We start from the raw sequence: 14,060 nt of genomic DNA on the forward strand, positions 1-14,060 counted from the left end.
GTATCATGTCATCTTCATACAGTGACAGTTTTATCTCTTCTCTTCCTATTTGGATGCCTTTTATTTCTTTTGTTTGTCTGATTGCTGTGGCTAGGACTGCCAATATTATGTTGAATGACAGTGGTGAGCGTGAACATCCTTGTCTTGTTCCACATTTTAGTGGGATGGCTTTCAGCTTTTATCCATTGAGTTTTATATTTGCTGTGGGTTTGTCATATATGGCTTTGTTCACTACATATACGTTCAGATAAGTGCCCAGAAACAGACACATTTTACCATGACTGGATTAGCTACCCTGCTTTTCCATTTTTTAATGTTCTTTACTTCAAGTGATCATTTGTGACTGGAGAAGTTGAGAGGTTTTCAGTAGTTTCCCCATTTGAGTAATGTTTGTTTTGGAAATAATCTGTAATAATAACAGGATAGAAATCAATCCATCCTGTTGTTGTCAGGTTGAGAACTCATAGAATATTTTGCCCAACCCATTGTTGCTTCCAGATCTGTCTGGCTGGTTAAAACCAACCCACCCACCCACTCACCAGCCAACACACCCTTCTCCCAAACAAAAATAAGAGCCAAACAGGAATTTAAAAATTCATGTTGCTGGAGCCCTCTCCCTCAAAATCTTTCCAAGAGTACAGCAGTTCTAACTTCTGTGTTGGACTTCTACAGAACCCTGGAGGTCTAAGGAACAGAATTTTGAAAACATTGGTCAAGGTTATCTAAAAGCTGTTTTGTTGTTCAAGATGATATTTCCTCTTGAAAATTGCAATGAACCTCTCTTAAGAATTAAACATATTTCCCTTTCACCACCAAATATAGTGCTGTTTCCAAAGATTAATCTTGAAACAGCCCGCCAGAGCTCATTGGTAAGAGTAAGTGGACCACCATGAAAGATATGTGATGTGCAGAACAGGCAGATATTGTGCATCACAGAAGGAAGAGTTTGGTGTTAAGTATTTGGAGATTATTTCTAATCTCAGTTCCACCTAATATCACTCACATGTCCAAGAATCAATAGAAGTTTGTCTACTTGCACTTCTGACTGTATTATTTGCATGTTCTTTATTAGTTAGGTTCAGGCTCTAGGGAAGGGATTTGTTCAATGAATTTCTTTCATTTGGGTGGCAGATGATTGATGTATCAGGGAGCAAAATACAAACTTTTGGCTAAGAAGTTATGTTTCTGATTGATTTGCTCTAAAATCCCTTGAACCATTTCACTTGTACATGTTTGCGTCAAGCACAGCTAGTGCCTCAAATGTGATTAACAAGGTTTTCTCGCATTAGCTGGTTCTAGTGTCTAGGAGATCAAGTCAGAAAAGAGTTAATAGTTGAAATTATGGCAGGCATAGAACAAGAGATGTATTTTTTCATATCTGGAATGGAAATTAGTCCTATCAAGAAACACAAAAACTCACAATACCTGTGCTAATGTTCATTTATTACAAATTATTTAAAATGTTATTGATGCCAACATACGGTATTGTTTTTCCTTAGACAAAGTGAGAAACATAAAATTCTCATGTGATAAGATCCAAAAGGTGAGAGTTCCTGTTGTGCCTCAGTGGGTTACCAACCCAACTAGTATCCATGAGGATGAGGGTTCAATCCCTGGCCTCACTCAGTGGGATAAACAATCTTGTGTTGCTGTGAACTGCAGAGAAGCTTGCAGATGTTGCTCAGATCTGGTGTTGCTGTGGCTGTGGTGTAGGCTGGCAGCTGCAGCTCTGATTCAACCCCTAGCCTGGAAACTTCCATATGCTACCAGTGTGGCCCTAAAAAAAAAAAAAAAAAAAAAAAAAAGCAAGACGTAAGTACTACTAGAACAGGCGACTCTGTAGGATGGTTTACTATGGAGAAAGGAAACCCATGAAACTATACTTTCCTAATCTTTTAACACTCAACACGATGAAGATGCTTCATATCCGTCTTTCATGAACAAGATGATTTGGGGATATATGGGCCCTATGAAAAATTACTTTCCCTTTCCAAATTTGCTACAGTACAATTCTTCTTACCTAAAATAACCACAGCCAGTGTCATTTCTCTGGGTTTAACCACAAAGTCTCCCTGTACGCTATTAAAATGTACATGTAACTTATGAGAAATGGGAAGACTCTGGGAAACATTCTTAATATTTTTATTCCTTTAGTCATATGAATTCAACCCAGCTTGGAATTTCCAGATACCCTTGAGAGACTGAGATTGGCAGAAATCAGTGGTGGATGAGAACAAAGGAAAGCTCATAGCAGCAACCCCTGAGAGGGGTGTAGGCAGATTTCAGTAAGCCAAGGCCTTCACAGGGGCTGTAAGCCTCTCCATGGCCAAGGCCCACTTTTGGATCCTGAAGGCCCTAAATTTAATAAATATACAGTGAATACATGAACAATTGCTAAACAGACTACTGTAGAAAGTGGCTATAATGCAAAGAGAGAGATAGAAGGATGAAAAACAAGAATAAGGCAATGATATATACACTCAGCTTACATCAGGCCTAAGTATTCAGAAGGACGCCAGGACACAGGAGGAACTGCTGAAACAGTTGTGGGTTTTCTATGGAATCTAAAAGATCCCACAGCTGGAGGAGCAGGGAGAAGAAGGAAAGCATGGCCAAAGGAGAAAGTGTCCACTGAGGCACTTTCTTCTGGACAAGGAGACCCTACCCTTATTTCCATACAGTGTTATTTTTGTATATTTATTCCCTAATGATATTATTGAAAAAGGCATACAAATCTATTTTTCCAAGTAGGATATGAAGCTTGTATCTTCATACTTACGAAAACACACATGAGAAAGCACATGTGGGATTATGACAGTAATTCTAAGGATTATGTTTATTTGCAGTTAGTTGATTTTGTGTATGCACATCTACTTGTCTGCATATGGAGTATGTGTGTCTGTTCCTGTCTTCTACACCAGGTTACAGAGAGCGTTTGGATCATGAATGAAGTTAGTTTTTACCTCCTTTTCAGCCTAAGGCATAGCTGTGTATGTTTTAGCATTTGATTTCACAGTATGATTTTGTTTTGTATAAAAGGTACAATGTTTGTGAAAGTGACTTTGTCAACTTTGATTTTTAACTGAATTTGTAAAATTTGCTTTTGGAACTTGTAGGGTCCTGTGTAAACCTCTAAGATAATCTCTTTATCCTGATATCCAGAGCTGAGAGGTTTCTTGAATGTAAATATGCTGAGCTTTACACTACTTCTTTTTAACATATGACAGGAGTTAGGTCTGACTATGTGGTGTCTTATTTTGGTTGGTGGAAAAGAGAGAACCAACAGAAATAGGCAGACTACCTTCAAATTTTCTTTTAATTCATTTGAGTTGGTTCTTCAGCAACTGGTAGATATCCATACTTTTCCAGTGGAGGTAGAGTGATTTCTTGTTTGCATATTTAGCTCTCTTTTTCTTTTGTTCTAAAACACTCTTGAAAAATATCCAAACCAGTAAGTAGCCTCCTAACTTAATTTTATCCATTCCTCTGATGTTTTCAGATTGGCAGAATCACAATGAAGGCAAAAGATACAACCTCCCTTAAAGTCTAAGCATTGAATTCCAAGTCCCTATCTATAGAGTGTAATTCAGTTTCCTTGCCCTCTAACAGTGCCTGGGATGCTTCACTTGTCCTTACAAATCTATTCCTGTGTGTATTTTTATAATGTGAAAAGAAATTTATTGGGAACATCTCTACCCTGAGGAAGTACAAGGCAATCCAAAGATAAGAAAACATGTCTGAGTATTCCTCAGGTTTTAATCACCTTTTGCTTGTGTATTAAAAAAGAAATTGAAAAATCATTCTGAAAGTGAAGAATTCCAAGGCAGACAGACTCACAGAACAGGGCAGAGATATATGCAAAGCTGGTGCAGCCTGGGAGAGCCCAGCTATAAATTCGCACTGTAGACCTAATCCCTTTCTTGGGAAAAGAAAGGAGTCATTAATGTTCTCACATAGGGAAGTGTTGACGGTATACCCCCGGTAGGTGCTGTTACCGTAGATATGGATGTGATGTGTGCCAGGATCAGGTATGAAAGCTAGGGAATTCAGATCTGAAAATTCTAGGGTGGGGCTGGAAAGAGCAGCCTCCTCCCCAGCAGTAGCCGCCAAGTTGTGCATCGCTGCCTGTATCTCTCTGTGCACAGGTTAGCGCTCCAGAGAAGGAGAAAGGTAACAATTTCCTAGCCCCTCGCGTTGCTTTGGAAGCCTTGGTCTCCAATCAGGGAGATTGCCTGGGACAGCTCTTCTGCTGCAGTACTTCGGCACGTCGCTCATCAGCTGCTGCTGGCGCCCCCAAGTGCCACAGGCCTGCATTCACGCTCCAGACTTTTTCAGAGCCGGACCTGGGGAGCCTCCGGGTCTGGCAGGAAAGGCTTCCCATGAAATTCCCAGAGGTTGGGAGGCAGAAAGCAGAACTTCAGAGGCTTCCTTTCCCCCGTTCATTCCTGTTTGGGATTTCCTCCTTGCAAAGCGGGGAGTTCCATGGGGCGGTAAAGATGTCCGGTAGATCTGTGAGCTTCAAAACTCAAAGTGTACTGGGGTCACCCCAGTACCCCCAGATCCTCAGAGATATATGCAAATGCTGCTAGTCTGCAGGGATCGGGGGCTGGAGGTGAAGAGGGAGGAGACAAGAAAGTCCTAAATGCCTCTTGAGAGGGAGAATGGGGGTATCTTTCCCTCTTCTCTGGTACTTTTCTTCCCAGAGCCCCCATCCCATCTGGATCGGTTGGACAGCCCCTGGCGCACCAGTACAGTGTCAACCTCATACATCCACCGGGAGGCACAGGCTAAAACCCAACTTGAGCGTACACAGACCACTAACTCCCAGATGCCCACTTCCCTCAAACTTCTATAGGGCTTTTCCAGTGCTCCTCTTAGAGTCAGGAACTGGAGATGAGTTGAGCAACCCATGAAAGGGTATCAGTGGTAGCGAAGCACAGCGGCAGCTCCCCTCTCTCCGCTTCCAAATTTGCCCTCCGTTTGCTTTCAAAAGTTCTTCCACCCTCCGGAGCGGTTGTTAGGAATTAGGAGCCCTCATTTCCTCTAAGGGTGAGTTCTATTTTCTTAATTGCTGTACGGTGGAGGTGGAGTGAGAGGGGGCGAGGGAGAAGCAGGAGGGGAAGTCTCAGAAGGAGCAGCCGCAGGCAGAAGAGAAGAGGGGGCGGGGACGCGGAGGGTGATAGAAACGTTTTCACTCTTTGTCATTCTTGAATTGGGGGCGGAGGAAAAAAAAAAAAAAAAAAAACAACCCACCGTGGGAAGCTATAAAAAGCAAAGGGAGAGACTGTGAGAGAGCAGTCGGTGAGAGGGAGACAGAGGCAGACCGCGCAGAGCGCAAGACCACTCCCAGGGCATCGCAGGGTTCCTGGCAGCGTTTGGCTGCTGCCGGGTGGTGAACTGGAATACCACGCTTCAGGGCGACTGTGAGAGCGTACTAGGGGGACCTCGGCGGCGGGCCTCATACTCCAAGGGTCCGGTCTGGGGGCGATTCCTGATGCCCCATTATAGTTCCCGCTAACATTGAAAAGGGGGACTATGTCCTGCAAAGGTTGAGACATAAAGGGTAGGGAAGGAAAAGAGAGAAAACTCCACTGAGGCCGAAGGAGAAGGAACTAATGTGGACCTCTTGAGGAATTGAGGAGGATTGGACCGTGGAGAATCGGGCGGGATCTTGGAGGTGCGGGGCAAGGAGCAACGGAAGCTGTGCGGTCGGTCTGTGGGGCTGGGTCTTCTTGCACCTCGGGTCACGCCTCCTTGGCGAGAAGGCGCCTCGCCTTTGATTGCTTCCAGTTACTGCAGAACTTCCTGCCCTGGCGGAGAAGCGGGTCTTGCTTGGGTCGCGCTCTCTCCTGGTCTGAGGCGCGAGACTGAGTTCACACGGTGCTGGGCCCCCAAAGTCAAGTGGGGTTGTGGGAACAGAGTCCGCGAGTCCCAGCACCCAGAGTGAAGGGACTAGTGTTGGGGTCCTCCCTCCCTTTGCATCCGTACCCTTGCGGGCTTTGCGCCTCCCCGGAGACCCGTCGCCGGGAGATGGCCGTGTTGATGCGGGGCAAGGACTCCTCCCGCTGCCTGCTCCTACTGGCCGCGGTGCTGATGGTGGAGAGCTCACAGTTCGGCAGCTCGCGGGCCAAACTCAACTCCATCAAGTCCTCTCTGGGCGGGGAGACGCCTGCCCAGGCCGCCAATCGATCTGCGGGCACATACCAAGGACTGGCTTTCGGCGGCAGTAAGAAGGGCAAAAACCTGGGGCAGGTAGGAAAATACCCCAAATACATTCCAGCCCGAAGAGATAGGGGCTGGCTCGCTCTAGCACTTCCTTTGCCTTTGAGGCCCTCGACCTTCCTAGTGCGCCCTCAGGTGTGGCGCGCTAGACAGCTGGGGAGGGGTTCCCAGAAGCAGGTCTGCATGGGTGAGGGTGGCTGGGTGGCTACGTGTGTCTAGAGGGCGGCGAAGCGGGAGGGTTAGGGTACGTTGATCTCTGCTTTGGGATATGGGCATGTACTGAGATCTAGTGCATATTGATGGGGAAAGTGGCCAGAATGGTCCTCCACATTTAACACAGCGATGTGGAGAATGATGTTAATAGCTAATACATAGCAACTATTATGCGGCAGGCAGTGTTCTAAGCATTTAATACATTTTTAATCTTTACAACCCATGAGCTAGGCTCTGTTACTATCCCTGTCCTGCAAATGAAGAAATTTAGGCACAGTGTACGAGCTACTTGCCCAAGGCACACAGTGTATGTGGCAGAGCAGGATTCGAATCTGGACAGTCTGAGTCCAGTTCCTAAGCTCTTAACCATTACACTTCACAATCTGAAGGGGGAAGTTACCGGGTTTTTTTTTTTTTTTTTTTTTTTTTTTTTTTTTTTCAGGTTATCCTTCCTTTCCAGCCACTTTCTCACTTCCATGAAGTAAGGTCACATACAGAAAACTTCAATAGGTGTGCATTTCTCATCGTTGTAGAATTGTAATAAATCATCCAAAGAAATCAAACTAACGAAGTGACAATGACAGCATCATAGGTGCGGAAGCCCAGGGTGCCTGCAACATAGCAAGGCAAACTCTAGAGGTATAAGTTACCAGAGGAAACTTTCCTCGAGCATCTCTGTCTGTGTCACACAGACAGATAGACTGACAGTCACTCAAACAGTTACACAGACACACAGAGAGATAGGAGCGTGCGCACTCAGCACCAGATCCGGCCAGCGCACAGCGGCCAGGAGAGGGGGCCCTGGGGGCCCCGGGAACCGCTGCAGCTCCCCCTTCCGTTCCTTTTGTGAGAAGCCAAAAACTGAAAGCCAATTTGCCAAACAGCACCGCCACCTCACACAACACTACTGTCAAACCGTGAAGGCGGCTCATTGCCCCACAGATGTTGGGCTTCCTTGTTTTATGAGAGGAGCCTGCTGCAGCAGCTGTGTGGCTCAGTATACCCCAACGCAGGAGGCAGGGTGAAGGTTGACAGCCACGGGCAGTCCTGGATAGACTGCTGCGCTTGGCCCCCTACTGCCCGCTCACAGGGCAGGTTTTGCTAGTTTTGCATTCCAGAGTGCTTCCTAGGCTTTGAAACGTCAAACATTTGGGCTCTCCTCTCGAATACAAAGTCTACAATATCAGAACTTTTTTTTTTTAATGTTTCAAGGGAAATAATAACTATACATCACCATACACACTACCTGCATACATGCCCTGTGCATATTCTCACACACGTGCACATACCTTTATACTTACAAGACCGCTCTCATTCCCTTCCTTTTTCTCTTCCCTGGGAAACACCCTTCCATTTTCAAAAGGAATGGACTTAACATTCTCTTAGAGGTTCATCCTGGGATGGGTCAAAGGTTACAAAGAAAAGATGCTCTCAGTCCAAATCATCAAACTTTTTTTCAAACATCACTGACTTCAAATTACCTTATCAGTGATTACCTTATCAGTTGTTGAAAAGATCTGTGTTTATTTAGTTCAGTCATAAACAGAGGGATGGACCCAATGATCTTTGAGGTTCCTTTTGATTCTAATCCACATACGTTCTGTGAGTTTCTTTCCGTCAACCATTGGGCCGTAACACCTGACGTTCCTCAGTTAAATTATGTGTTATGTCAGGACTGCCACTAGCCGTAGACTGTAGAGTGAACTCCAGAACCTGGCTTACCCTTTGTATTTTGATAGTATATCTGTATATAAATATGTATAAAATGTTTGCTTATTTTTCTATCTCTCTAAATATCTGCTCCTTAAAGACACTGTGACTCTATTTTTTGCATGTCTTCAAATTGAAGATGGATTTATTTTATAAATGAGTTGAATTTTTTTCAATTGTATATCTTATATGCTCTCCATAACTTAGTGGTTCTATGGAATATGTCATTATATTTACCCATTATACAGGATCCTTAAAATTTGACATTAGCTTTGTGAGAAAATTGCAACTTACTAGAGACAATGGTAAAGTACAATGAAACCTTGAGTCGAATCACAAGAAGACAGCTGGAAAATAAGAGGATTATTTTTTGTATGTTCTGGCTTCTTATGCGTTTAGTTTATTGAGTGATCTAAAATGTGTACTCTTATGAAGTAACAAATAGAAATCTTTCTTTTTTGAACTAGGAAGAGGAATTCTTTGAATATTGAAGGGTCTCTTTATCTTCTTTCTTCCACTAGTTATGCGGTTCCAAATTCTTAGCACTCTTATTTTCAATAATGGAATAGAAATTAAAAGGACTGTTCAAAAGGGAACATACCATATCCTTTTATGGAAAAAAAATTTAGAGGTAAAATGTAGTTGAGCTTAATTTTTTTCCATAATAATAGAAAAATACAATTGGCTGAAATGTGTAAGTAAAATGCCAACTGATAAGATTAGCTAATTATGTAGTGTGATCCTGAGGCCTAATACGTCTGTCTCCCTGTTCCCAATCTTTGATTGATGATGCTAAATTGTATGCATATCAGAGATACAAGAACAAGAAGAGACTGTAAGGTGAAACTTCAAGCAGACTGTCAGAAACTTTGGTATTCTTTTCCTTATGTGAACACTGAATAATTATCTTTTTTTCCTGATTTACTTCCAGAATAGAGAATTAAAAAATTATTGCTGTTGCAGAAGAAATTATCAAATAAATTTAATAATTCATTAATCTACAAAACTGAAAATAAGATTAAATGGGTCCCGAGGATTTTTTGATGCACCGTAGCCTGATTCCATGTAAAGACACATTCTCATTTATAATTAAACATTCTCTTGTCCTGTTCCAAGGTAGATTATTTGTAAATCACTTCTGGAAAAGTTGCCTTTAAATTTCAGGAAAGATTTAGAAGACTCCCAGAGAAAATGCACTGTTCTCCAGAAATATTACAATTCTCATTCTTAGGTTTGCTTTCAAAGACACAGTTATGAATTTTGATTGGAAACTGACATAAAAAATCGAATGTCTTAGTTTTCAGGTGATCGGTTCAGTAGTAGCAAAAATGATTTTGCTGAATTATTCACATTAATGTTTTGGTTTGATTGTCCGTTTGCATCTCTTATTCATGGGTTTTAAAACATAGTGGGTGTATGTACATGTAGATGGGATAAATTAGATTACAGAACTATTACTAACATATGTGTCAGTATTTATATATTTCAATCTTTAGAGACTTGAAAGTTTTTTTCTATATCAAAAGTAATATTAAACAAAATCTTCAATATCATGTGGATTAATAAATTCTGATTAAGTACACTGCTGCTCGACATTGCCCCTTGAGTGTGAGATATCGGCTTTCAGAGGCCACCTTAAACACAAATTTTTTTAAAAAGGAGTGTATAAAATCAATTTATCCTTGCAATTAACAATGATTTTTTTGGTTAATGAAAAACCTTGTGGATGTATTTGTAATCGCTTCGTTTAGTTTTTACTCCTTTATGAGACGGGCAGATAAATTTGAACACAATGTTGTATGATGTTGAAGTATTTTTAAAAGTTATGGAAACTATGGAAAATAATTATATTTTAAAGGTAGATAAGCTTCCTGGCCTGTATCTATTAAAAAAAGAAGCAGAAACTAGCTTAATGTAAATTCGGATTCAATTATTTTCTGATATAATTTGGATAAGGATAAGGGTTTGGATGAAGGATAAGGGTTTGGATGAAGTTTGTTGTGAGAAAAGCACACTTGAAATTCATTGAAACAGAAGTTTGGAAGTTAGAGAACACTAATATTTGTACATTGTGTTTTATTTAATGAAAATGCTGCATCTATTTGCATGCACAAACACTCATAAAAATACTCATTGAAATAAACTACCCATCCTATTTTCTGTGGGTGATCCCTTCACTTTCTGAAATGATCTGACTTTTTTTAAAAAAAAAAACAAAAAACCTCAGCCCTACTCTCCCCTGCTAGAGGATAAATATTTGCTCTCTCCTCTGGACATCAACTGATGCCAAGCATAATCAGAAAAGCAAATCATTTTTGAAATTAAATTTTTCAAAATAAAAAGTATTTGAAATAATCTACATTGAGGTTTCTTTTTTTTCACTGTGGATAATGGAGAATTGATGGTTGACACGAGGGACGGTTAACTTGTGAATAGAAAGAAAAGTATTTTAATGATACTCTAGGTGTGTGTGTGTGGGGGGGGGCATCCGTCATTTATCTCTGTACTGAGGAGAGGGTGCAAAGGACAAGGTTACCGAAACTCATTGCAGCTGTGACTTTGAACTGCCAATCTTCCTTAGTAGTCCTCTCCGATACTAACTCCTCCCCATGATGTTTCAAATCTTATCATTTTAAAGTAGAGAAAGCAATGCAATAGAAAGATAACTGATTTATTCTGTTCTAGGAGAATATTGTTGCTCTTTTCTATGCACAATCATTTTAAATGCCCATTAAAACAATCTGTTAAATTATAGAGGCCTTTTATATGTTGACTATTTAAGACTCTGTTTCGTCTGGCTGTTCATTTGTTGGTATTGATGTAACATCAAAATGAATTACAATCTTATTTCTGTCTATGACTTCCTGGTGACCCTTATTTTTTAAGTCATTTTACTTCATTATACCTCTCATCACTTGTACGCATCTACAAAAAGGAGATAAAGCTGCTTCTAGTTAACTATCCAATCACTGAAAAGATTTATGCAATATTTATGTTACTCTTATTGAGTCATTTAAAAAAAATCTGAAGCGACCCCTCCAAAACAAAATTAATAATAATTAATAGATAGATTTTTGTGTTGTGTAGGCTTTAAGATTACATGGAAAGAGTAAAGATAGGATGTATAATAAAAATTTAGTATTGCTGTTTAAGGAAAGTAGATGTTAATTTTCTCTTCTTTTGTCCCCTCTTTCTAGAAACTAGAGAACAACATGTTTTTCTTTAATTATCTTTTGGGGGTTAAATATACCCCGTTCTCCCAAATACAGAGGTCAACTGATAAAAAATATTAGAGACTTTTTTTTTTTTTTTTGTAGGAACATCTGTCCACAGGAAGAAAAGTCACCATCCAAATATTTAAATAGTGGCTTCCCAATGAGTGTCTCATGCTAACAGCTTTGGGTTACTGCCCACTTCTTTGGGTTCAAACCAAGGAAGGAAAGCCATTAATAACAAACACCAACATCTAATCAGAGTCCTTAGGCAGAGTTCATCCCATAAATCCTTGTCTTTGTAATGGTAAATTAAATCAGACACCTTTAAGGCAGAGGGGGTTTCAATATCACATCTGAATCGCTATAAACTCAGTTTATGTAGCACTAGAAACAGAAGTATTATTCTAACATTTATCCACAACCACTGAACCTGAATAAGAGACTATATTTGTGAGTTCTTAACACTAGCTTGGTTTATCTATGTGTTCCAAATAATAAATGTAGAAATAAAATCAGAAAAACACATAAGTACTAAGTATTTTTAAAAGTTACTTATCTCTCTCCCAGAGTCAGATAAAAGGGACAGATGTGCATCAAATAGCCTTTGAAATATATTATGGTATTTAATTTAACTGCTTGATTCTAGTTATGTATTATAATTTGGCACATAATGGCTTAAGTTTAAATATTTAATTATCATTCAACATTTTCACTGTCTCAGTTTGTCTAAAGCAACAAATAAACACAATGAATGAATGAATAAGTATATTAAGTGGCAAAACGAAGTGTCATGATTGGGGCAGGGACTGGATCCATCCAAACAACTCCTAAAAAATGTTTGTTCTCCATACCATGCTTTATCATGAGAATGTTCTTTCTTCTGGGAACTTTTCAGATTGTATTATTTCCTTAAACAGGCTTGCAAGTAGTTATAAAACAAATTATAGTAAGAGGTTTAATTTATTGATTGTTTACTCTGTACCAGGAACTGCCCCAATTGCTTCATTTGAATTAACTTTTAAAAATTCTCCCTCTGAAGCAAGTCCTAATATCGTCCTTATATTTATAAATTATAAAACAATAATTCTCCTGAGACACAGAGAGACTGTGAAATTTGTACAAGTCATACGGCAGTAAGTGGAGAAAGCCAAAATATGAACCTAACTAAGAGAGGTAGTGCACATTTAACTAACCAGGCTAAGCTGCGTCAATATGCTGCTATATACAGTTTAGAAACAATACCTATACAACATGCACTTAAGAGGAAACATGGACCTTTATTTTACTCTTCCCTCTTCTATTTTCTAATAACATGGGTATAACTCTAGGTTCATTAAAAACCACAGCAAAATCTAAACCCTCTATTGTTGCCAACTGCCATTCTGAGTTTCCAGAGTATGTTAGCAGTTCATGGATACAATGGCAGGCACACAGTGGTACATTATTTTCATCTCTGCCTTCACTTGCCTCCCTGTTAGGGATAATTCACTGTCAATAAGAAAGACACACATACCTTTCTTTCTCCTACTCTTTCCCATTAGCGCTGCCCCACGTAGAAGGGAATGCTATTGCATAAATCCTATTTTTCTCTTCTCTTCTCATGGTAACCACCCCACAGTCCCCAGTGCCCATCTTCCTGCATCCAAGTAACATCACGTACCCATGGACATCAGCCAAGTGGAAGCCTTCTCAATGGCCTCTCTACAATGACTTTATGTCGGCTTGGCTGATATCCCTCACACTCAGATCAGAAAAGGGGAAACTGTCTAGGTTTAGAGGCTGCTATTGCTTTTGCGTTTTCTTTACTTTTGACTCCTCCTAGCTGCTTTTCAGACAATCAGTTTATCTGTAGCAGCGCTGCAGCACTACATTTTCCTAATAGAATTCCAAAGGGAATTTTTCTGAATTTGGCTGGCTCGCACTGACTAGCCTAACGTCTATGGGAAAGCCACTTAATCTTTGGTACTTCTTTAAAAAAATCTGTGAAATAGGATAACAATAACAACAGCAACCATAGTCGTAATACTCATCTTACTGGTCAACAGGGACAAAGAGGAAAGTGCACTTAGTCATTGTCCTGATGTCATTACTACTACAGCTGTTACAGAAATAAGTAAGGTCAAGTGCTCCTGTACCAAATAGAAAGTGGCTGCTTAATTTCCCCCACCAAGGTAGGCAGGAGTTACTAAACAAGTGATGTAGATGAAGGAAACAAATGAACGCAGTTATACCAAGGCCAAGAATTGTAAGACAGAACAAAATAAACATACACACATGCTCTCATGTTTCTTGTACTGAATGTTCACATTAAAAGGGATAGTAAGTCAATGTTGTCTTAGTAAGCAAAACATCATATAATTGAATAATTGGTGAAATTACACAGAAGCAAAATTATACCAGACATTAAAAATATAATCACGATAGGGAGAGGCCCTAACAACTACAACAATATTAGTTTTTTAAACACAGGAACCAAAATAATTGAACAACATGTTAGAGTCTGCTGCCAAGAGCATTAATTTGATATTCTCCAAAGTAAGATAGCCTGTGCAAAGGCAAGCTTATTGACACTTTCTGCATAGTGCTTGGAGTGCAAAGAGCTTGCTGAGAATTGGAAGATTTATGACCCTCTTTCTGCGTCAGCCTGTCCTGCTAACAGGACCCAGAAATTTGAAGCTCATTATTCCCATTCCATTCCCT

General features: G+C 40.4%; 1 protein-coding gene and 1 long non-coding RNA gene across 3 annotated transcripts in view; one reads left to right on the top strand and one right to left on the bottom strand.

Annotated features, from left to right (window-relative positions):
* Positions 1-287: 287 nt before the first annotated feature.
* On the bottom strand, positions 288-12,930 carry LOC110262177 (uncharacterized). Its single transcript, XR_002346839.2, has 3 exons — positions 12,874-12,930; positions 7,725-7,830; positions 288-406 (listed from the first exon to the last, which is right to left on the bottom strand). It is a non-coding gene; the product is annotated as an uncharacterized LOC110262177 (long non-coding RNA).
* Positions 4,890-14,060, top strand: part of DKK2 (dickkopf WNT signaling pathway inhibitor 2) — a 112,663-nt gene continuing 103,492 nt past the window's right edge. Inside the window, exon 1 of one of the 2 annotated variants that reach the window (XM_084973263.1) lies at positions 4,890-5,049. Coding sequence is in view for 1 of the 2 variants with exons in the window: in XM_003129269.5 (XP_003129317.1) it covers positions 6,031-6,252 (222 nt within the window). In the remaining variant the exon portion in view is untranslated. Of the gene's footprint in view, positions 5,050-5,292; positions 6,253-14,060 lie in introns of those variants that run through there. The other variant, XM_003129269.5, reaches the window with a different exon arrangement.

Source organism: Sus scrofa, chromosome 8, assembly GCF_054392235.1.
Source record: "Sus scrofa isolate SSC_HxYL_T2T_F1_AM1 chromosome 8, Sscrofa_HxYL_maternal_Yorkshire_Landrace_v2.0, whole genome shotgun sequence".
Lineage (NCBI taxonomy): Eukaryota > Metazoa > Chordata > Mammalia > Artiodactyla > Suidae > Sus > Sus scrofa.